The sequence below is a fragment of a genome, unplaced genomic scaffold (genome assembly GCF_019419815.1).
Source record: "Pyrus x bretschneideri cultivar Hongxiangsu unplaced genomic scaffold, Pyrus_bretschneideri_v1 Contig23, whole genome shotgun sequence".
NCBI classification, from domain to species: Eukaryota; Viridiplantae; Streptophyta; class Magnoliopsida; order Rosales; family Rosaceae; genus Pyrus; species Pyrus x bretschneideri.
The window spans coordinates 773,648-798,772 of record NW_025999535.1 but is presented as its reverse complement, the minus strand read 5'-3'; the positions used below and the strand labels follow the sequence as shown (position 1 = coordinate 798,772).

General features: G+C 37.2%; 3 protein-coding genes and 2 non-coding genes across 5 annotated transcripts; 3 read left to right on the top strand and 2 right to left on the bottom strand.

Moving 5' to 3' along the window:
• The first annotated feature begins 5,245 nt into the window (after positions 1-5,245).
• On the top strand, positions 5,246-8,277 carry LOC125478102 (zinc finger protein GAI-ASSOCIATED FACTOR 1-like). The gene is made up of 3 exons (XM_048585891.1): positions 5,246-5,462; positions 5,958-6,354; positions 7,089-8,277. The coding sequence occupies exons 1-3, from the start codon at positions 5,246-5,248 to the stop codon at positions 8,275-8,277; spliced, it is 1,803 nt and encodes a 600-aa protein (XP_048441848.1).
• A 1,054-nt stretch (positions 8,278-9,331) lies between these two features.
• LOC125478154 lies at positions 9,332-9,426 on the top strand. The gene has a single exon (XR_007258914.1). It is a non-coding gene; the product is annotated as a small nucleolar RNA R41 (small nucleolar RNA).
• Positions 9,427-9,484: 58 nt separating this feature from the next.
• Positions 9,485-9,560, top strand: LOC125478155. Its single transcript, XR_007258915.1, has one exon. It is a non-coding gene; the product is annotated as a small nucleolar RNA Z155 (small nucleolar RNA).
• Positions 9,561-10,419: 859 nt separating this feature from the next.
• On the bottom strand, positions 10,420-14,373 carry LOC125477942 (metal tolerance protein 2). The gene is made up of 12 exons (XM_048585468.1): positions 13,893-14,373; positions 13,376-13,445; positions 13,145-13,242; positions 12,859-13,001; positions 12,609-12,724; positions 12,394-12,490; positions 11,978-12,062; positions 11,741-11,803; positions 11,552-11,657; positions 11,198-11,334; positions 10,840-10,931; positions 10,420-10,746 (listed from the first exon to the last, which is right to left on the bottom strand). The coding sequence occupies exons 1-12, from the start codon at positions 14,229-14,231 to the stop codon at positions 10,626-10,628; spliced, it is 1,467 nt and encodes a 488-aa protein (XP_048441425.1). The 5' UTR covers positions 14,232-14,373; the 3' UTR covers positions 10,420-10,625.
• A 2,528-nt stretch (positions 14,374-16,901) lies between these two features.
• LOC125478016 (homeobox protein LUMINIDEPENDENS-like) lies at positions 16,902-23,530 on the bottom strand. Its single transcript, XM_048585658.1, has 13 exons — positions 23,188-23,530; positions 23,029-23,056; positions 22,692-22,837; positions 22,082-22,431; positions 21,903-21,996; positions 21,697-21,790; positions 21,188-21,317; positions 21,058-21,112; positions 20,933-20,970; positions 20,764-20,858; positions 20,074-20,511; positions 18,193-18,770; positions 16,902-18,017 (listed from the first exon to the last, which is right to left on the bottom strand). Exons 1-13 carry the CDS (start codon positions 23,350-23,352, stop codon positions 17,268-17,270), a joined length of 2,961 nt encoding a protein of 986 aa, XP_048441615.1. The 5' UTR covers positions 23,353-23,530; the 3' UTR covers positions 16,902-17,267.
• Positions 23,531-25,125: the final 1,595 nt, after the last annotated feature.

Sequence of the window (25,125 nt, the reverse complement as noted above, 5' to 3'; positions counted from 1 at the left end):
TTCATCAAAATTCAAATATTCCTCCCCATTATTTAAAACATTAATAGCTGCATTATTCACAAAACACATTATAAAATTTATTTTCGTGTTATCCTAAACCCATCATAAAATTTTGCAAATCTCTACAAAACACATCATAAAATTTATTTTCGTGTTATCCTAAACCCTAAACTCTAAATCCTAAACCCCAACCTAAGCTTCTTAACATTCATGTAGAACAACTTAAAGATTTTCGATCCAAGAAATCACTTCTGAGGCCCGCGTTTGTAGGGCAGATCATCTCTACAAAAGTAACATTACAAGTTCTTGCTTGAGTTGTTAAGGAACCCCGCAAATTTGTAATCAACAAAAGGAAACTAGTAACGCAAACTTAACAAAGTTGCTCGATAATTACGCAAATGTGGAATATACTTGACAGCGGTGCCTGCTTAAACCTAAAACCAGACAAACCCTGAAATGGAAATCCAATTGACGAAGTTGAACCTTGATGGTTGACTACAAATCTAAAATATCCTCCCCATCTCCTTAAATTTCTTTCCATTTTGTTTAAATTTTTCGATGTCCATATCAAAACCCTAATTTGCTTTTGTTTATTCAAACATCGTTTTCAAACTTTTCATTACACAATATAATACATATATTATGCCTTTTCCGTCTTTTGTGTTGGTTTTATCCATGGGGCTCCTTTGCTTGTGTCAATTAGCAATTCATGAGTCACTAGTCTTAATATGTTATGAAATTTAATTAGCATCCTAATGCTGCTTCGGTCCGTAAATTCGGTTTTAATCATAAGATAATCAAGGAAAACATGGAGGAATGCGTGGTGATGTTTGGATCCCGTTGTTTTTACATTGTTGTGTTGATGTTAGCTTCCTCAATTGCATCGACCCTCCTCGATGATTACTAAGCAATCTTTTTGTTACCATTTGGAATGATTAGCGATTTGTGATCAAGAAATGGAATCTGGACTCTTAAAGTTTTGAAATTATTGACCAAGTATTTATAATTTGAACCATGTTTGATATTCTAGCTTCTGTCTCCTTGTTGTTTTCCATTTTATAGGCTACCTACTTGTTTTTTCCCATTAAGCTTCTGAAAAGCTCAAGGATAAACTGCATGTCCACATTTCTTTAATTTATGTGCATATATATATATATATATATATATATATATATATATATATATATATATATTATAGCTTGGGCAACAAGTTAAGACTTTATTTTAATTTATTCCTTTTAATTAAGACAGACAAATTATATGTGGTGAAGATACAGATTAGTATTGGTTCTCCCTTAAGTTATGGGTAATGGGGATATTTATATGAACTGAGCTATAGTAAAAGCGATTACTCACACGCATATAATTGTTTAGAATTACTGACTTGATGTGGTAACGAGTAGACAACTAACATTAGAAGTTCTCTACCATGCACTATAAAATTTTCATACGATATTATTTGCTACCTAACAATATTCATCACATCAAAATTGCTGAGATTAATTAATAATTTATAGGTAGGAAATTAAATATATATATATATATATATATATATATAAGATAGGTAGGAAATTAAATATATATAAGAGGAATTGTAGCAAGGGTCTTTTAATTTTTACTCAATTGGAGTAATGATCCATCAACTAAAAATCCACGATCTTGGTCCCTTAACTCATCAAAACATGCATCTATGATCATTCTCGTCAACGCCGTTAGAATTTATGTCAATATGAGTCATGTACCATGTACGGGAGGCTGAATCAAGAGAAAAATATGAAAAACTAAATGAGAAAATCGTAGCAAATGTCCCTCAACTTTAACCCAATTAAAGAAATGGTTCCTCAACTTTAACCTGATTGAAGCAATGATCTCTCAACGTTAATTAAATTGTAGCAATAGTTTTTTCCAACATGACTCATTTTTACAAAAGTTCTGACAGAATTGATGAAAATGATCATAACTGCACGTTTTGATGAATTAAGGGACCAATGGTCACCTCTATGTACATGTAGGTCACATAATAGAATGTAATGAATATAATTTGTGCCTAGTGTTCTTCTTCATGATTAATAATTATCTTAAGCTATTAGCTAATGTCGTTACTCTCATTCACATTGAACTTGACCTAGAAAACAAAGCAGCAACATCTATTATATATGTCATTAATTAAATTGTCAATAAATCTTTTAAATAAAACAAATATGGACTTTGTTTGGTTCATCTTCGATTGTTTGGAAGTAATAAGACAAATAGGGTTCGGCAACTCTCAACTAATTAATGTGATTAAGCTTAAATTAGTTGTGCAATTTTTGTTTAAAATACCTTCGGGTTCATAATTACTGACGTAGGTTTGAATTAAACTGATTGATCTCAACAGGTAGGGATGCATGGTAAAATACAAGGGGATCTAGTCAGGAAGGTTTGTTATGAAAGAACGATAGATAGAGAAATAAAAGTTGAATTATATAGCTTGGAAAAGCATGCAGATGCATGCTCATTCTTAAAATGCAGTTTTACTTTGAACTTAAGAAATTACTCCATTCTTTGAATAGCTATATTTCTTCCTATCTAAACTATACTATATATATATAGAACCTAAAGGCTAAAGCTACGGGGAATGGCCATAAGATAAGTTTGATTAATTAGGACATTGTCTAGACTTTAGTGAATGTCTTTGGAGAGATTTTTTTACCCAAAACATGGGCACGTGATATTATTGATATGAGTGAAACATCACCTTGTCACACATGCATAACATAACACGCATAATGGTAGACCCCACGCGGCAAGTGTTCCTGGTACATGCAAAATTTATCCACCCTTTTATGTGCTAAGTTTTACCAAAAGCCAGATATTATCTCTTTTTAATCATCACATTTTTTTTGTTTAAATTGAGGTCCCATGTTGATTTTTTTTTTTTTTCTGTTGACTTTAATCTTCTTAGAGCAAGTCCACCAAGGACATTTAGGCTGAAACCCAGCAACCAAAATGACCCGGCACCCAGCCAATCCCCTCCAGCCCAGACCCATAGGCCGATTGACAGCCCAAGCCGTCCCATAGGCTGGCCTAGATTGTGCTGAGCCAAGGCCCGGCCTATGTGACGTCATGCTAACGCCAATGTGACGTCACATGCCCTTTCAATTATTTTTTTTGCGCTAGGCGAGTGGGTGCATGTCCCTAACAAGAAAATGCGGGTGGGGTTTGCATGTGCAAGCACACTAACGGCTCTTACGGGGAGGTCACGTGGCTCGTTCTAGGCTGTTGGATTTCCAACAGCTAGTTTTTTGGACCGTTGGATTTCCAATAGTCAAAAAAATTTGAATTTGAAATCCAATGGCTAGTGATGTGGCGAGATTTGGACCGTCCGATCCACATTTTTTAGCCTAAATTTTTTTTTTTTTTAAAAGGCACAACGGTCAGAATTATGACCGTTGGCCACATGTCAACATATAGGCAGTTGGATTTGAATCTTTTTCAAATCCAATGGTCCAAATTAATTAACTAAATTAAAATTAATAAAAATTTAATAAAAAAACTATTAAAATTTGTTAAAAAATACGGAAAAAACAAATATTCCTATAAGTTCCTAACCCTCATATTCCATCTCACACCACATTTCAATATTTTCAACACTTTCTACCAAAACTTTCATATACTTTTTGTGTGAAAAAAATGGCTACGTGGAAGCTCATCGAAGATGTTACATTGTGTGAATGCTAGGTTCAAGTCACTCATGAGTTGCGAGAAATGTGGAGTGGAATTACGGAAGCGTTTTGCGCTATACATGGAAAAGACTCCATATGCAAGTATCCGCAAGGCAACAATAATTTTTTTCTCAGGAAGAAGACCTTGAACATGAAAAGCATCTTTTTTTTACACAAAGTATGGATAATGGTTGCAAATAGCACTCATGATTTTGTCGAACAAACTTCGTTGCATTCTAAAATGACGTATAAAAACATGATCAGGGAATACATAGTTGAGGATAAAATAATCTTCCAAGAAACCTTTACCTCGTTTTTCCCTCTTTCTATCCAAGTTTGCAGCACGTATGGGTTTGAATATTTAACACACAACTTCCATGACACGATGGGAATGTGAAGCCCTCTGCCTTCTATGTTCATCATCCTCATCCTCCTCCATTGTGAAAGCCTCATCTCCACCTTCCTCGAAATTGAACAATTCTTCCTGTTGTGCCAACAATCTTTTATGTTGCTCCTCAAACTATTTGGACAATCTCCTTGAAGAAGACATTGTAAGAACTCAAGATTTAAAAATGATGAAGAAGAATCTTGAGCTAAAAAGAAGGATTGAGTTTGGTGTGTGAATGATGATGGATGTAGAGATGTAGGGTTTATATGGACAAAACAAGAAAGGATGATGTTCTGGACACTGTCACGTGGCACTACGTGATTGGTCATGTGTGTCTACAGGCATAAATATATATAGTTAAGGAAAGGTAAAGTTTTTTTTTCTATTTTTTACAAGCGATATTTTATATTAACTCATTTGAATTATAAAAAGGGAAATTTGGGCGTAAATGTGGAAACACACTACTCACAGCTTAGTTAAGTCGAGTACTATAATTTTTATTTTTATTTTTTTTGTCAATAGTTAAATAGGGTCTTAAGGGGGAAAGGGGTGGGGGAGTCTTGAATCTGGGTAAGGAGAACCACAAGGGTGCTTAATTTCTACTATGACGCTACCCTTCTCAACTCGAGTACTATAATTAATTAGGGTTTTTTTTTTTTTTCCTCATTGAATTAGAGGGGATAAAAGAAACGGATTAACTTACAATAATAAATGAAGTATGTAATTCATTGGTTACATGTGAACACAAAAAGAAAACCAAAAGGAATACAAGGTAACTAGCAAGGTTAGGGTTGTATTTACCCAACAAGTCAAGGGTACTTGGCAATTAAATTAAGTATTTCAATAATGTGTCTTGTGAGCACTATATATAATTATGTAAGGCCAAAGAAGACCAGGTTCCAAGATTAAGTCTAAATATTGCACAAAAGTTGCTTCTCCTCCTCTCACCAGTGTCACCAGAAATGAAGAAGCTGAATTCCCTGCTTTTGTCTTCCTCTACCAAAAGCAACTCCTGAATTTTTGTTCGCCAAAAACAAGTCTCTAGTCCTCTAGTCCTTCTACCAACATAGAAAATTTGAGCCAAGTGTTAGAAAGGACAAGCCAAGTAATTTTAATTGTATAATCATCTCTCAACCCTTTTTGCCTGTCAAAAATGTCAAATATTACAGGTGATGTTGAAGAAGGAAGCTTCTCCTCAGGGAATAATACTGGAGAATTAGAAGTTCATCAAGACCAGCAACAAAACCACTTGCACGGTTCCAACTCTGGCGGTGCTTCCGGTGCGCAAAGCAACAGTAATGGCTCTGTCACTCATCAGCAGCCGCAGCAGCCACCTCTTAAGAAGAAAAGAAATCTTCCAGGAACTCCAGGCAAATAGTTTTGAATTAATTTCTTCACTACTAATGTCGAGTAGTTTCCTTGATTCGTTTGCCATGTTTCACTATATGTATGACATACAACTCAAGGCGCGCAGATTTGATTTATTTTAGAAGAACAAAAAAAGGGTTTCTTTCCGAATCATGTCAGCTTTTATGTTGAGACTCATCACTGGACGTTGAGAGTGATCACTGGAGAATGTTTACCTATGTTTGGCGCCATGCTTGAGTCTTGTAATCTTTTCATTTCAGCAATATATGTTCTTCTTCTTAAAAATGGGAGTTTCTAAATTGAGTTATCTTGTGAAAGAATCAAAACATTTTGAAGAATTGTTGCCAATAAAGTAGAACTGTTTGCTTGATTTCACTTTTTGTTGGTCACAAGTATATATGCTGTGTAGCATAACACAACTAGTATTGCTAATTATACTTAGAGTTGTGCCAGTTAATTAATTATGTTCTAACAATTTTGTATTAATTTGTGATCAGATCCGAGTGCGGAAGTTATTGCACTATCACCAACAACCCTAATGGCAACGAACCGATTTGTATGTGAAATCTGTAACAAAGGGTTTCAAAGGGATCAAAACCTTCAGCTGCACCGGCGAGGCCATAACCTTCCATGGAAGCTCCGTCAGAGAACCACAACTGAGGTTAGGAAAAGGGTCTACATATGTCCCGAGCCGACGTGTGTCCACCACAACCCAGCTCGAGCGCTAGGAGACCTCACCGGCATTAAGAAGCACTTCAGCCGGAAACATGGAGAGAAAAAATGGAAATGTGACAAGTGCTCCAAGAAATATGCAGTGCAGTCGGACTGGAAGGCGCATCAGAAGACCTGCGGCACTAGGGAGTACAAGTGTGACTGTGGGACCATCTTTTCCAGGTTCGTTAAGTAACTCATACTCATGGATAGTTTAATTTTGTTAATTAAATATTGCATGTGCATGAACATATAATCAAGATTGGATCACAAAAAAGTACTACATGTATATATGGTTGCTTAATTTGTCGAGAATTAGCTCCCATATGTTTATATAATGTATACATATATTATTTTATTTTTATACTAAGTGATAATTTTACTAAATTAATCTATATACTATATTACAAAGAGTAAAATTCAAACTTGTTATGAATCACTTTACTTTAACCAACTTGACTACATTATTATTATTCTATGAGCTAGTTATAATTTCTGCAGCATTTTTCTTACAAACTGTCACAAATGTATTTGTAAAATGACTTTTAGTGTAGTGGAGCATTGTTGGATTGAGCCCTCCAAACGCAAAAAATATTCATTTAGGAAAGAAATGGGCAATAATTGAAATAAAGTTACATTCATCGATCTCTTTTTGAAACCTTTCAATTTTATGTCACAACTCTTCATTTTAACTACCGTTTAAACACACAATATTAACACATTTTATTGACAGTTTTTAATATACATGGAGTTCACATAATGATAGGGTCCATTTATATTAGTTTTATGTCTGTTTTGTATGTCCAAATAATTTTATTATTTTTGGAATTAAGATTACCATACATTCTTCTTTCAAATTTTTATGTAATCAAACAATATCAAGTACAAATTATGTATTTTTGCATGAGTTTGTGCAGGAGGGATAGCTTTATCACCCACAGAGCCTTTTGTGACGCATTGGCAGAAGAAAACAACAAAGTAAACCAAATGCCTATGCCACATGATCAGCTCATATCATCAATGGCCATGAACACCAACACCTCCCCCATGGGAGGAAGAGTCTCCGAATTCCTCAGTTACGATATTAACACTAACAAAAACAAGCTTCCTGAAGATCTTGTCCCAATGCCATTCAAGAACATGAACATCCCAGGTGGTGGCGGCGGTGGTGGAGGACCAGGCATGTTCTCTAACACCACCGGTTCGCTCTTTGGCGGGCCAAGAAGCGTGTCTTCCACCTCGGCCTCCAGCCTTCAGCTGAGTTCCAACAACAACAACAGCTCATCAGGGTTCAATTACCTTCACCACCAAGAAACCAAAAACGGAGGCAGCAGCCTAAGCAGTATTACCGGGGCAGCTCAAATGTCAGCCACCGCCTTGCTTCAAAAAGCCGCCAAAATGGGAGCCACTGCAAGCAACTCCACGATCAACTCGCCGATGATGCAGAAGAGCTTTGTTAGCAGTATGGCAGGCCCTGATCACGGCCACCTCTCTAGCCCTAATTCCATTCTAAACAATAATATTCGACCCCCACCGTCGTATGATCATCAGCCTCACCACTTCCAACAGCAACCTCAGCCGTCTGATCCTCAGTCACATAATTCACACAACATGATCGGAGGGTTCACTGACCAACTCATTCAAAAGTACCCACAAGAAATGTCACAGCCTTTTGATCATCACTCCAACAACCCAACCGCCAGCTCGGCAATGAATGACATGGGACTCTTCAGTCAAGTCTTCATGGGGATCGGCGGCGGGGGTCCCCACCAGAACTATCAGAACCACCAGGCAATGTTGAAGAATTTCGAACAAGATCATCATGATCATCAGGACATTAATAGCCCTAACAACAATTCTAGTAATACTAATTCGACTCATCGAATGAACAGCGCGCTGGGGCCTTGCGCAACGCTCGATCTGCTGGGCATCGGAGGGTCGAGACCGCCAAGCTTGCATGAGCAGCTCCACCACCACCAGCAAAGGTTGGACTTGGAGGCAATGAGTCAGCACAGATTGCCGGCAATGATGAACCCTTTTCAGCAGCAGCAACAGCAACGCTCGCACGGAGATTCGGCTATGGAAAAGCAGATTTGGGATGTTTGAGTAAACCTTAATGTTCCTTATAATATCTACATTTACGATTTATCCATTACTTGCAGAAGAAGAAGAAGAAGAAGAAGAAGAAGAAGGGAAGAAGCAGACCAGGGTTTGTTTTTCTTCGGTGACACGTTTGAGATTTGGGCTATTTTAGGCCCGGATTAATGTCCACATTCGTTCGGTATAGTCAAATTTGTGCCTTTTTTTTATCAACCCAAGTTGCATTTTATGTACTAAGTATGACCCAATGAGATGATAGAAGCTCTTGGTACATTTGCTTAATTCAGAAAATCCCATTTGTGTTTTTCTTTTCATATCAATAAATTACTTGAATGGGACTTTGCCTTCCCTTTGGAATGAATATTAAACGTTTACATCAATGCCTTGAACCAAACAAGGAGGAATACCACAAGACTATAAAAACACTGAAAAGGCATCACGTAGTATATCAGTGTTATAATATAAATGGATAACAAGTTTATATATTAGAGTATAGTATGAATGGATTTATTTAGTTTATTTTCTAACAAAACGATATTTTATTTTAAACTAATATGTTTTACAACAGAAGGGGATTCAAATATGATTCAAGAGTACAAGCACAATGCATTGGCGACCTCTGAGGTTTTCTTTAGTGCACATATAAGTTACACATCTAAATAAAAAACGGTTAGATTCTTTTAAGTTAAATGATCTAATAGTTGTTATCAAATGTGTAACTTATATGTGCACTTCTAACGTATATTAGAGAAACTCCAACAGGGCTCTTACCTACCATTGGATTTGGAAATGAATAATAAGCCCATTGTCACTTCCAGCTTGGCAATATCCATTGCTCAATGGGCCTTATTGGGCTGCAGAAAATTGCCCACCCATAAGACGGCAAGACCCTTCAACCCTAATTCAAATCGCTCTTCTATAAATATTCAGAGCTCAACCCTCTTCTGTCACAGCAATCCCCCTCTCCGTCTCTCTCTCTCTCTCTCTGGAATTAGGGTTTCTGTAAATTAGGGTTTTTGTAATTTGATTATATATAGTAGGAAGAAGAAGGGGGTTTGAGTTTGAGGCAGTGATGCTGAAAAACTACCTATTTTCTGAGGGATTAAATTCCCTACTGTGATTACAAAATTACCAATGGATCCTTCTGAGCCTCAACTCCTTTATTTATTTATTTATTTTATTGGGTTTTAATTTTCTCTGTTTAATCAAGAACCATTTACGTGATGATATGTTTATCGGAATTTTCATCGTGTCGACTAAAATTACAGACTACAATTATCTGATCAATGGTTCTCTTTTTGTTTCGTTTTTTTTTTTTTTAATTTGGTTTCTCATTCTTTTTCCGTATTATTTTCAATTTTATAACCCAAACAAAAAAAAAACCCGGATTTCTTTTGCCTAATTGTTTTGTTTTAATTGTCTTGAATTTATCATCTAAATCAAAATCCAAGACATTTTATTTTATTAATTTAAAGGGGCCTAAATGTAAGTCGTGGACAGATTCAAGACCATAAAGCCAATTAATCCTAATGACAACTAACTATTTTACACACTAAAACTATTATTCTACTAAAAAACATTAACCCTAATAACAAATATTAATGGAGCATCAAAATAACTGAAATTTTGGATGGTCAAAAAGTAAAAAATAAGTGCAGCAAAGATAAAGATTAATTGGACACACGAGAAATGATAAAATTAAGAACGATGATATCCAAGGTAAAGTAAGAAAGATCACAATTGAAAATAAAATGAGCAAAAGTCAATTAAGGTGGTTTAGACACATAAACTGGTGATTTGGACACGTGAACCTAAAATAAGCAAAAATCAGTTAAGGTGGTTTAGACACGTGAACTGGTGGTTTGGACACATGAATTGAAGACAGACAAACAAAAGATTATGACAAAAAAGGTAGAGAAAAACTTGGAAAGGCTTTAAAAAAAAAAAATTATGAAATACTTGGAGCTCGCAAAAAACTTTGACTTTAAATCAAGCCAAGTTGCGTTTTATGATTCATAAAGATAACTCCACTTAGTAGAATAAAACTTGATTATTATATTAAAATAATTGGAATTTTAAATATCCCGGTGTATAGGGATAACGGTTGTATGTGTTGTAGAAAAAATTTCAAAGTAAACATTCAACAAATTGAGAAATTTGTAACATTACATTTATGAGAGACAGATTTTAAGAATTAATATATTATTTTGGTACATGAAACGTAACCAATCAAAGGTTAATTAATTATTCTGATATATCATATATGCAAATAATCTAAACCTAAAAGAATAAATTTTTATTGTGGTATTGGAAAACCATGTAGTCTAACACTTGCTTGCCTTCTTTCTGGCTTCTTAGTCACCGTTGAACTGTGGAATTGGATTCCTCAGACGCAGCTGAATGCCGACGTGAATGAGATTCGTCGCCGCCGTTAAAATGTCTTGCTCGGCTTCTTTTGCCACCTCCATTGCATCGCTGGAATCAGAAACATTTCTTTAAAACCGTTACGGAATGGAACTGTAGACGGGACTGAAATCGTCAAGTTGGTAAAAGAATACAGGGTTTTACCGAATTAAGATGTCCGGAGGCATGGAAACCTCAATTTGGAGATACATCTTGCCTTGTAACAAGTGATGCGTTATGCGTTCGACAACCATTTTCTGAAACACACGCAGAAATAAGAACATTGGGTGTCTTGTTTCAAATCCAATCTTCTAATAAGATCGATATTTGAAATCTACTCATAAGATCCACATTTGAACGAGGAAGTGAACGCATATATTGTTGAACTCTAATTTTTTTTATCAAAAGCGTCAAGAGCTAACCGCCAGTGAAGAAATAACACATTCATTTGGAGTAACATCATGCAAAAGATCAAAGTCAAGCTGAGCTTGAATTTCCAACTTGATAAAGAGAGGAGAAATACCTCTGCGTACTTCGATGAGATGATGGTAGAAACGGCTGCCTCAATGTCTTTTTCCGCAGGAGAAACATTTGGGCATGCAGTTTCTTTGAGAATTTCTGGCTGATCTTCACTGGTGAAAATTTGTGAAATTGAAGGATCTACAAAGTAAGAGCAAGTAATGAGAATTTAGAAGATATAATGAGAAACCCAAATCATCTTATCCAACATAAGTGAATTGAACCATGGGATGAAAATTCTGAAAGGTTAAGCACGAAAAATTTGGATAAAAGTCATTCCTAGTTTGTCTAAGACTGAGCGTTTATAGTTTGTCTAGCTCAATATCGAAAACTCACAATTAAAAAATTTGTAGCATACCTATGTGTATGAAAACCTCAGAGACTTCAGGATGGGATTTGTGAATCTGACGACGAACATTTTCTCCAATGTCATGTGCAGCACTAACACTACAAAAAGGATCAACCTGCCAGGCCAAAAGAAACAAATGAGATACATTACAGGAGATGGATACATTATTTGACAACGCCACAAAGTTTCAAAGAGAACCTCAATATGCACATCAAGGTATAGAGATGAACCAGCCCTCCTTCCCCTCAAGCGATGACAACCCTGTACACAGCCTGAAAGGTCATTTCAAACAGCAAAACAAAAAAGCTAAGATCCTAGCTAATACCATTAAGCTTAACAGAATACAGCCTTTCTTTGAGTGAGTGAGTTCAAAGACCCGATGATACATGGAGCAATAATTTCGTAAATGCATTATAAGAATTAATAACCGGATACCTTCACACCCTCGACTTGTACAATTGTTTGTTTCATAGGATCCAAAAGTTCTGCTGGGATTGCAGCATCCACCAGTTCCAAGACACTAAAATGGGGACACCGCCAAAAGAAAGAAAGAAAGAAAGCACACACATATATTATATAGGGTCTTGAGAAGTTAACAGAGACTCATACGCATACACAACAAGAAATGCATCAAGCTTGCGTTGTTTTCTTTTTTGGTGAACAAGCTTGCATTATTTGAATAAAAATAAAGACCAACGTTAGATATATAGAGGTGCCATATATCTTTGCAACTATATTCATGATTGTAGGAACCAGCATGTGCAACAGCTTAAACAATCGCATGTACTCCTTTGAAAATCTAAGAAGCAGTGTGATATAATGGTGCATTTAATAGAGAACAAAAATCAGACCTCTGATGCCCAGTTTCAATTCCCGCCTTCAGGATCATGCCTGCGACAAGAAGTCCAGCTAGGGGATCCAGAAACTTTACTCCAAGGATTGAACCTCCTAAAATCACAGTGATTTAACCATGCTCAGTTTAGGATCACGGGTTTTAACTAGTTAATTCAAGAATATGAAATATAAGTTGATAAAGTGATCTTTAGGAAAAGCCAAAGTGTCTTACCAACTCCAATGAGAGCAACTACTGACGAAATAGCATCTGCACGATGATGCCATGCATTTGCTTTCATCAGTCCACTACCTTGTCTTTCCCCAGCCCGTAATGTAATCCAGTAAAGTCTTAAAAGCAAAAAAGAAAGGCAAATAGTGAGTGGGAGAGAAAGAGAAGAGAAACGGAGGAGAAGAGCACGCATAAGGAGAGAAATGAACATAGAAGTTGAGATGGACAAATAAGTTTTTATAAACTTTGGTACCCTTCTTTAACAGATATTGCAAAAACAGTCATGCTCAATGCTAGAACAGGGTGCTCCATGTCAACTCCATGATGATGATGATTATGCCCATGCTCATGTGTCAATGACTGACTAACAATAGCAGGATCTGCTGAAAACAATCCCTGAACATGGAAGATCAACGAAGAATTGGATTCAATATCAAGAGAAACTGATCATGATTTTTTTAACTGTCAATAGTCTATTGATCTGAAACCATTTGGAAACAGAAAAATAACTACATATGAGTAGTCGACTTGACACTTACCATCAAAAGATCCAAAGCATGCCATGCAATGCCACCAGCCGTGGCCAACAGCATACAAGAGATTCCAAGTGCTCCCAGAGTCTCAAATTTACCGTGTCCTGGAAAAACAAGAAAACAATTGTATAATGTTTCAAGTTTCCAAAAAACACATGGCAACGAAATACACAAGTAGGGTGTATATGCATAATGTGAGATCAATGGAGTAGCGTGTAGGTACAAATCAAGAGTGACCATATGGGTGTTCTTTGTCTTTCGGAGCCTTTGCAGCTTTAAATGACCATAAAGCAACGCTGCTAAGAACCTGAAAATATAAGCAGAAAATGAAAAACAAAAAACAAAAAGCGTGCATGATACATCTTAAAACAGAGTAACAGACATGCAATATGGGCAACCCCAAAATTCTAAAGAGTAACAGATATTCAAGCAGACAATATGCAACATGGGCAAGCAAGTTCAGTGAAAATTCAGCTCCTAAACATGTAAGTTCAGCTCATAAATACAAAATTCAGCTCCTAAACAAGAACATCTAATTCTCGCAAAAACCAACATGGGGAAGCAAGAATATCATAAATTCAGCTCCTAATTACAAAATTCAGCTTCTAATTACAAATTTCTGCTCCTAAATGTCTTGACTCCCAATTACAAAATTCAGTTTCTAAATACATAATTTCTGCTCCTTAACATCCAATTCTCCAAAAAGCAAAAAACCAACATGGGGTAAGCAAGAACAAAAACACAAGAATGTTACCACGTCGGAGACCGAATGGGCGGCATCAGCAATGATCGCCGTGCTTCCGGACAAGTAACCCGTCAAAGCTTTCCCGGCAGCCAGTCCAACATCAGCTGCCAATCCCATCCGGAAAATCTTCTCCCCCTCTTCACCGGAGAGGCGATGCTGATCATCGTTTTGGTGGTGGGAGTGGCCCAAATGCCACCGTCTGGCGATCGAGTAAATAGGGTTTTGCGGATGGGAATCGAGGATTTGGGATATTGTGGGATTGGGAAGAGGAGGACGATGATTGTGCTTGTGAAAGTGGAAAGCGAGCCTTTTGCGTACAGAATTGAGATTGTGGAATCTGAATCCCATTGCTGGAGCTTGAAAGAAACGTCTTCAGAAACTGGCTTTTCAGTGGTGGAATTTGAAATCGATCAGAGATTGAGAAAGAAGGATGGAGCTTGAAGGTGAAGGTGAAGGTGAAGCCATTAGGCTTTAAGCTATCAAGTATCAACTGTTTTTTCTGTCAATGTAACTTTTGTGTTTGGAATTTGCAAATTTTTATGCTATATGCTTTTGGGCTTGATGGGTTTAGAATGAAAAATAAGGCTCTTGGAAGTGCTTATTTAGAAAGCACTTTTGCGGATAAGCAAATTTATTATATGGGAGTCCAAATATTTGTATAGATAAAAAAAGCTTTTAACTACCAAACGTCATTAGAAATGCTTAAAACATCTCCAAATGAGATGTTAAAATGTTCACATAAGCTATAACAGTAAAAAAAGATCACACTAATATTCTTCAACCGAAATGTCAATTCCTATGTGGCGATGACATAGATTGGCAACAAGAAGGTTGTTGTCAAATTTGACAGCAACTTCAAAATTAATTATTAAATTAATGGTTTTTATTAAGGGAGTTTTAACGAAAACCCCACGGTACTATTCATTATAACGAAAAATCATATTTTTACACTAAAAGGTCAAACCTGGTACTATTCACTTTACCCTTTATTTTGTCCTTATCGTTAAAACTAAAAGTTTTCAAGTCATTTTCATTAGTTTTCTCTTCTATTAATTTTTTATTGATTGAATCATTATTATAAGGAATGCTGGTGTTGACATTCATGTCTCTTTGGTGCATTTGATGACCGGTCCCAATTTAATAAGTATTAAATGTCTTTAATTAAATTTTTATTGGTTTAATCATTTATTTTGTAATATAATAAAATAATAATTTAATTTGACATATCGGGTGGAGAGTACAACTTTAAAAAATGTGAAAACACCACATCGGCTGTTAAATTTAAATTTTATGTTCAAAATTTGACACCTCCTTTGGAAGATGCTCTTAGTTAACTGAAAATGTAACATCCCACATCGCCCAGGGGTGTGGATCCTCTAAACCTTATATGTATATTCTCATCTCTATCTAGCACGAAACCTCTTAGGAGCTCACTGGCTTCAGGTTCCATGGGAACTCCGAAGTTAAGCAAGTAGCGCGTGAGAGCACTTCCACGATGGGTGACCCACTGGGAAGTTCTCGTGTGAGTTCCCAGAAAAAAAAAACATGAGGGCGTGGTCAGGGCCTAAAGTGGACAATATCGTGCTACGGTGGTGAAGCGGGCCCGGGATGTGGTGGACCCCGGGCGGGGATGTGACAATTTGGTATCAGAGTCTAACCCTAGCCGTGGTGTGCCGACGAGGACGTTAGGCCCCTAAGGGGGGTGGATTGCAACATCCCACATCGCTCAGGGGTGTGGATCTTCTAAGCCTTATATATATATTCTCATCTCTACCTAGCACGAGGCCTTTTGGGAGCTTACTAGCTTTGGGTTCCATGGGAACTCTGAAGTTAAGCGAGTAACGCGCGAAAGCACTCCTATGATGAGTGACCCACTGGGAAGTTCTCGTGTGAGTTCCCAGAAACAAAACCGTGAGGGAGTGGTTGGGGCCCAAAACGGACAATATCGTGATACAGTGGTGGAGCGGGCCCGGGATGTGGTGGACCCCAGACGGAGATGTGACAGAAAACACTTTTAACTATTTTCAAACAGATCTGTAAACTCACAAGGATTTTATTATATTAGGTCTTAAAGTTAAGGCAAGACAAACTTATTTATCAAATTTACAAATCTTTAAATATTATTTATTTTTTGGCTGTTTATTTTTGGATCAGTATGTAATATGTAATTAGTTAGGACTTTTTTATATAAATCCTAAGGCTATAAATAGGCATTGTAACGAGAAAGAAATAATTCTTTGATTTCTTCTCCAATCTCTCTTGTTCTTCGTATCTCTTATATATTACTTGTAACATTTCCAACTTTTTAAAAACATTTATTCCAAAGTTGGAAAATGACTTAGATACATCTCCGACACTACAACATCTTAAATTAATATTACAATGTCATGTGGGTAATTATCATGGATTTGGGTACAATACAAACACATATACATATATATATATATAAAATACAATCACTAATTTGACGATTAGAATATAAGCGATTTTAATACTATGAACTACACTAAAAGAAGACATAAGAGTAAGAAGAAGACCTTACGACCATCTCCAACCGAAAGGGCTTAATATAGCCAAGTCTAGAATTAAAGCCCTACAAAAAATTGTTTTTAAATGAAAAGTGTCAGACCATACTCATAAACCATCTCCAACCAAAAAGGCTAAACATAACCCTTTCAATAATAATTGGTTAATTTAGTTAAATTATTGTTAGATGTTTTCAAATCTAGTATTCGAATTTGAATCAATTATTACAACTGAGGGGCTGACTCCAAAAAAGGGCTACGAGAGGGCTTCATTTGGCCAACCTGATGCTCCTTTGGCCAAATAATTATCTGATGAACTCCATACAATTATAGAACAATCATCAGTTAAAAAATAATTTTTAATTAAATCAAATCATTTTTTCGCATTTAACCTTTAGCCCAACTCTATTGGAGAACCAGAACAATGTCAACATTTACGGTTTCTCTTTCTCTGGGCCAGAATGCCAGCCCAAAACAATAATTCAATTCCGATAACAAATCCAATCCTTAAATTAAAGTATTAGGCCCAAGAATTTTTATATTTGTTTTTAGTACCGAGACAAAGGCTGCTCAAATGTTAGAATATTTTTTTCACCCTATTAAAATTAAAACTAATGATCAGTAGAGAGTCCTTTATGAGCATCCCAGATCAACACAGTCACGATGGCTTTTACAAGCTCTCACTCGTTTCAATAATCCGGTCATCCCAAAACTGTGAGGCGCTTGAGTAAGGGTTTCTCATCCATTCGAGTTGAGATTTCCGTGCCACATCATCTGTCTGCCCCAAAACTTGATCCAATCAAAGGCAGAGAGACAGAACTAATGCGTTCTTAACACATCCACTCTGGATTATAGGACCTCAGCGTCCGCCGCGATTAGGCCATCTGTTTCCCTGCTGCCTATTATGGTCCCGGTATCCGGCAGGATTCCTTCTCCTCGACCTGTAATCCTGTCCCGGGTTTGTTCTGGGTTCTCTTCCGTACATATACCCAGGATTTCTACTCGGACTATTATCCGGACTCCACGATTGGAAATCTTGTTCGCCACCAACATGTTCATTTCCTTCCCAAGACGGACCTGGCAACAGGTGTGCCTGCAAATGCCCTCCATACGAAGCATTATACTGATTTGGGTTCTCTATGTAATGGTAATTTGAAGGCAAATCCTGCCTGGCTCTCCACGAATCGGATGGAGGGCCGGGTTTGCCCATCGGCTGTTTAGGCGTGTACATAGGAATGTGAGGTTCAGAAAAAGGGGATTGTTGTACTGGCTGCGGCTGTCTTTGTTGCCTTGCCGGAGTGGAAAACAAGGGCTGCTGCCGTTCTGCTACATTATAAGAGTTAGATAGGGGAGCTCGTTCGACATTGATCGTGCCTTCACCCCAAATCGGAGGCACGGCCGTGTTTGATACGTTGTGGAAGTGCGTGTTCTTCATGGTTAAAGCCATCTCAGAGGCTGGTGATTGCATACGATGATAATCTGGTGAGTATGAAGGTACTGCCGGTTGGGAAGTTGATAGCCGTTGCGGCGGAATAATGTGATGAGCAGATGACACCTGCGGCATCTGTTGGGGAAATGCATTCCTTCCAGCATCTCCCTTCCATCCACTCTGCGAAAAGCACAGAAAACCAAGCAGTTTAAACAGTGTATACAATGGAGGTTTAACTTTTACCAAAAATCTCATGGGAACGCAGTGCACAGTAAATTTTTATATTACTAGTCAAAAACTGCAACAGTGTATACAATGTTTGGCAAAACTTGCAAAATGAGCCAGAGTAACGCACCGTTCCAGGGTTGCTTGAAGGCGTCGGGGATGGAAGAGAAACTTCGACCCTCTCCTCCGTTTTTCTACCTAAACCATTTACATTACCAGCAACACCAGTCCCACCAGACTTTATCATATCCAGCAATTTTACTGTGTCCTCGCTCGACAAGTTAGCAGCATCGCCAGAAGTCAAAGCAAACACCAGTTCTGGATTTTTTAGCAGTACGGCAAGCAGTTCTAGATCTGGTTCAGCTGCGCTAGCGTTATTAATTTGAGATAAGGCCGGTGGAAAGGAAGCGACATTGTTTGCTCCTTGAGAACGAACGACCATTGTTTCTGCATTATATACTTCTCTGTTATGGGAAGCCTGTGTTTCAGTGGTATCAGCAACATCAGGCGGCTGTTCGATTGGTATTTCTGGTGTTAATGAATCATCATAATCCATTTCAATGTCCCATGGTTCCTTCGGGTTAGACGGTATCTCCTGAACTGTCCGGTAGATGGTTTCCTTCTCACGGCGGTTTCTGTTTCTCTGGACTTCAATTTCTTTGCAATATTCACCACCACCAACGCTCCACGAAGGATCGAGTTTTATTTCTGCAGAACGGAAAGACAACACATGAAAAAGGTTGATATCCGCAGAAAATGTTACCTTTAGCACTTACAGAAGCCATCAAGCAACCAAAAAACTATATTAAATAATAATGGACGAATTTAACATTGTCCGGAATTTCTGTTTTTGCTTCCTCTAAACAATGAACGTCCATTTATCTATCAATGCCTTCGGAGCCAAGTCCATTAGGTATCATAGGATAAAACACGTCTCGTGCCTTCAGAGCCAAGTCCATTAAGTATCATAGGATAACATTGTCCGGAGTCTCGTGCCCGTCAAAGGTAAGTCCCCCTCGTCCTTCTCAAGATACATTCTTAGTGAATCATGTTACCAGAGTTTCAGTGTGAACTCACAGAACTGTCAATTACCGGATGCGAGCCGTATGGATTTGGACAGTAATCAGTCATTCATTTTTATCATTTTCATGCTAATGAATTCAAAATTGATGATATTTCCATTCACTCAGCCTGCTTGGTAGAATTTCCCACTTAAACTACAGAAAACATGTCGAGTGGACCTCATTCAATAGGAACCAATAAAATAATCATGACAAAGCTAAACTTTATTTAAATTTCTTACAAGAAAAAATGTAATAAAACTAATCTTGTATCACATTACTTCGGTAACGTGTGTGGCAAAATGGCCCCCAGAAATATCAAAATCCATAACGGTGATTGAATAGAGGAGAAAGCAAGGAAAGGAAAACGAGGTACAATTCATTTCTGTCAACAAAACAAACAATGACATTAATATGCTTAGAAAGCTAGAAACCTAAACTAAGCGAGCCATTTTTATCCGGCAAGGAAACACCCACTCAGGCACCAGTACACCCAGCAATTATCACATATAAGAAATTACATCCTCCAATCGTTTTCTCTATGCAGCACATTTAATCTACTGGATAATATTGATGCCTGGACTGTAACATTCCCTACCAAGACCAGGCGTCTAAGGAAAGAGCAACACTCAACTGCTATGAGATTGAGCTAGAGCACCTGTTTAGTAGGTGGGAGGTCTTGAGTTCAACTCTTATGAGTGAACAAAAAAGACGAAAAATAGTTGGGCAAGCAAATTATTGATCAATGAGAAGCTATTAACTCTCCCACTATGATATATGTTGGAAATACTGAAGGTAAACTCTAAACAAACTGTATACAACTTGGGAGGATATCTTCTTTTTTTTCCTTTTCCCTTTTCCCTTTCCATTAAGCCTACTGATTTCACAAATTTAAAATTACGAATAAAGAGTCAAAGGAACCAGAAAAGAGCCACTAAAAGCATATGTACCTGGAGGCATCTTCCATGGGATCTGGATTCTTGGGCACTTCTCTAATATGGGCTCCTTCAAATCCAGACTCCGCTTTGGGGCAAGAGAAGTTTCGGGCTTATTAGGAATTTCCCTCTCTTTCAAAGGATTTGTCGAGGGTTTCTTGGGTTCCTCAATATTAGACCGAATTGGAACTTTGGGTACCATGGGCAAAATGCTTGCCTGAGAGATTGTAAGTTTGTCCACACCTTCAGTCTTCAATTCTTTATTTTCCTGGGATGAACGAGATTTCCCGTACTTGCTCTGCATAAATTGTGCTCGCATTTTTGCTTTTTGGATATCATCAGCAGACATTGGACGAGCCTGACTCACAGTTGTTGTCCTTGTGGCCGGTACACTTCTCCCAGCTGATTGGCCGGGCTGTTCCACCAACTGAACTTTTCTGCGCTCACGAAATTCTGCCACTAGCTAAGGAAATAGGCTTCTTCACTCTCATATGTTTTAAAAAATCAACTTATACACAAAATATTTGTATAACCTTTTTTAGGCCATACACATAGAAACATAACAACACAGAAATAGAACTTATCATTGACAAAGGCTACTTTTCTTAACTAGTGATATAATTTTTTTTTCAAACCAGTAAATGTTGCTCAGGAATTCTAATATACCACTTGGGAGAAAATTGTAAAAACCTATATTAAGGATACGAGATGAAGATACACCCAAGATGTTCTTCTTATTTGACTCATCTGGTGATGCTGTCAATAACTTCAAGGGTTCTGAGGCCTCTAATTTCCTGAAAAAATACATACAAGATTAACACCACAAACACTATCTTACGAAAATGTACGTCAGAAGAAAGAAACATTCTTACCTGTTTTCTGCACTTCAAAAGGTGTTCCAAGGATGTCTTCCTGTACAACATGAAAGAACAATCTGTAAAACTTATGCAACTTAAATCAATTTGAATGAATTTTTTATTAAATCACAAAGGCACTTACAGAAATATCCATATTTGACTTCCATGATTCTGAATCGCCCATAACTTCATCGATACTGCAAGAAAATCATAGATTATTAAAAACTGTTTACACAATTTTTCAGTGCATTGGCAATGAGAAATGTACTTGCCTCTGCTTCAGAATTACTAACTCTTCCGAATCACTAGATGTTTTAATGCCATTTGGTTTCTTCATAGCTTGGCTTCTCGCTAATAGCTTGCTCCACCTTGATAGCAAAACTCTTGCCCTGTTTGATATGTCTGATCTTCAAATCAGATAAAATGAGATTCAAAAATTTCATGGTTTATAAAAGAAATGACAGATAAAGCACATATAGAAATGCTTATTATACAAAAGAATATTGCCACGGACATAAAACTAAGATGAATGAGAAGAAAAATGTCATGGTGTATAGTAAAATACAGCCGAAGCACCTATAGAGTTGCTACTTCTACTAAACAAAGTTTAAATACATCAAAGAAATAGAATTATCAACACATATGGAGAACCTTGATTTATTGAGCAAAAACAAGTTTAACCACACAGAGATGACACGAAAGAAGAACTTGAGAAAGACAACGGAAGATAGAGAAAGGTGACAAAGAAAGCCCCAAAGAACTATCTGTAACAAATACACACCTGGTGTCCTGTAAAACCGGAGTCGATTAACACTTTGCAGTACGGCTGACATATGCAAAGGAAGAGCTTTATGAAGAGGCAAATGACAAAGGACCTGTGCAGCCAGTAATTATTCGAATTTTAAGCAACAATCATTAACTGTGGAAGATAGATAATTGACAATATGATTCCATATTTGACAATATGGATTCCAGTCCAATAAATACCTTTAAGATAACAAGTAGAACACTTGTTTGTTCTTCGACAGCAGCTTGACTCAACCATGTTACTAAAATCATTACACCACCATTAGTTAAAAACCTGCACGTATACAAGTGGAAGTTTGGAACATGAAAAGAGACAAACTGCTTTGTACTATGAAACCTATAAAGTGATTTGTAAGTACCAACATAATACTGAAGAATTTTGTATCCGCATAATCCACTCCATCAGTTTCACTTGCCCAGAAAATGTTTCTTCTTTCCGCATCAAGTTGAAAATATCTTCTACAAAACGTTTATCTAAGTCGTCTAATCTAGAAAGAGCACTATCTTGTGTTGAGCATGATGGTGCGTCGTCAACATTGGAGGGACCAACAGAGTTCAAGGGAACTGGATCACTTGGTATCAAAGAATCAGGGCTTGTTGAGACCCCATCGCGCAAATCTTCATGTTCACCGGATTTCAAGGCCTTTTCCCTTGACAACTGGACTAGTTTTCTGACTCTCGACCGTTGGCTGTTAAAGAAATCACGAACCTGTCAATCAATGGAACTCATGTAAGAAGCAATTAAACTAATCACCACCAAAGAGCAAAACTGAGAAGAAAACGTCATGTTGGGTATATATAATCAACCCTAAAATAGCCAGTAGTAAAGTGTAAGGTCCATATAACATTATCAGTTTGAACAACATTGGCGCTCGTGGGAAGGGTCGTATGATGGCTTAAACTAAATGCATTACGAAAACATTTAAGGAACAAGTAATTTGAGAAGGAAAGCTGAATGAAAGAAAGAACCTGTGTGACTGTAACGCCGAATAGAGCACTGAGCTCCCGAGTTTCCTTCTTACTAATCGTATCTTTAATCGAAAAAATAGATTGCATATACTTTATAGCCTTTGGATTTAACAAATCTCTAGGTCTTTTTCCTGCAATTGGACCATCTAGTTTAATATAACAGATGATGGCCACATGAAACAAAGACGAAAAAAGTATAAAAATTTGTGAATAGAAAACTATAGCATCCAGATGGGTATATAGCATCTCACATAATCAAACTAAATAAGCAAATTAAACAAGATTAAACATCAAATTAGCCATAATTAACAATAATAATCCAACTTCCAAGACTTACCAATCTTAATTGAAAGAGCACCAGCTGCCTGCGTATCACAAAACGAATGCACAAAACATTAGAATTAGGGATTGCAATTTTCTTTCAAATTTTCCTCCAATTTCTCGGAAACCAAACACGCAGAACGCAAATTCAAATTCAAATTCGAAGACAACGCACCATTTCTTGGGAGAGAGGATTGACGCCGGTGAGTTTGCACTGGGTGCCGACGATTCTCTGGAGCTGATCGATCTGGCTGTGGAAAAGCTCCCTCTGCGAGTCCAAGAACTTCCCCAAGGACTCCGCAGATGTCCCAATCTCCACCTCCACCGAGGGATTCTCCATTGCCAACCTCCAAGCTCGAACTTCTGAAGCTAAATGCAGCACATGAAGAATTCGAATACAGCTATTAATCGCTGGGAGTGTGGGATAGAGTTAGGGTTAAGGCTTCGATAAGAGGAGGGGAGAGAGAGAGAGAGAGAGAGAGAGAGAGAGGGACAGGGTAGAAGCGGAGTAGGAACGTAAAACCCAAAACGTCCACGTCGCACGAGCGCTTATTGGTTGTCACAATTGGCGCGTGTATTTTTCGGGCCCAGTTCGTGGGTTCTGGGCTTAATTACTCTCAGGATTCGGTTAGTAATTGAATCGTGTTCAAGTTTGTCATCACAACTGCAAGTGAGACGAGAATGGTGTTTTTAGTGGTGGTCGGGTGAGTAACGATTAAGAATTTGTCTTTGAGTGGGGACAACAGCTGAAAACAGCTGCTAATACTTCGTAGGTTGAGGAGCAAAAGGAGGAATCTGCCCGAGGAGAGGCTCGGGTCTTATTAGCTAGTTGGTGTGGACTCGAACCATCGACATCCATCACATAGTAAATTATCGCGTTTTCAGGCCCTGACTGATTCACCACAGAGGTCAATGATAGACAATGACTCCCCCTATCCTCTCCCCCCCCCCCCCACACAAAACACAGCTTACAACTTATTGTATTGTGCTCTTATTTATATGTGCATTCGTATACTTGAAATCAACACGTTTAGGTAATTAGAGTAGTATCTCTTTCTATGAATTTGATTACGTCAACGATAGACAATAACTCCCCCTATCCTCCCCCCCCTCCCCCCCAAAAAAAACCAAAAAAATTAACACAGCTTACAACTTATTGTATTGTGCTCTTATATGTGCGTTCGTAGACTTAAAATCAACACGTTTAGGTAATTATAGTAGTATCTCTTCCTAAGAATTTGATTTCTCATGTGATGGTCAATTAGTCAGCTCGAAGTGAGTGAGTAACCTTACCAACTAACAAGAACCAGGACGATTCACGTTGCATGTTACTAATATGCGTAAAGCTTGAAAAGATCACGTATAAGGGAATGTTTAGTTGTAAGGAATGAATTTGTAATGAGTGAGTGTCATTCTCATTGTTGTTATAGCCTTAATTTACTAAAACTAAGGTAACAAGGGAATGAATAAAAAAGTGGATCGTATGTGGATTTTGGTTTGAAATACCTGAAAATTTAAGGTATCTCGTTAACATAGAAAGAGGTGTTTACTCCATACTTAAATCTTTCTAATCTCTAATTCTTCTTATTCTCATTTATTATCGTACACATACCAGAGTTGTAAGTTGGACTGAAAATTCCAAATCAAACCGAAAATTTTCGTTTCGAATCCAAACATTTCCTATTCTGAAAAATTTCAAAAGATTTAGATGACAATTGAAATATACATAAAGTTATAGGCCTTAGCACATAAGGCCTATAAAATGTTCGGGTTTTATGTTCCAAAACTTGCTCTGCTATTCTACCCCATTCTGGCTGAGGAAGAATTACGAACCGTAAAAAAAAAAATATGCTTGATTCTTTTTGTCTAGATATATTCAATCAGAATTTTAATCAAATTTATGTCATTTTGAAAAAAAATTGAGAGATTTTGTAGTGTTTTTTTTAAGCAGTGTTGAATTTCACTTTTCTTACGAAAATTTGATAAATGCACAAATAAAGTGTCTTCAATTGAAATTTTAAAGAATTTTAATAAGTTTATAACTTTATAGATTTTAATGGGCTTTAAGCAAAGATTTATAAATACATTAAAATCCATCAAAATACAACTGTAC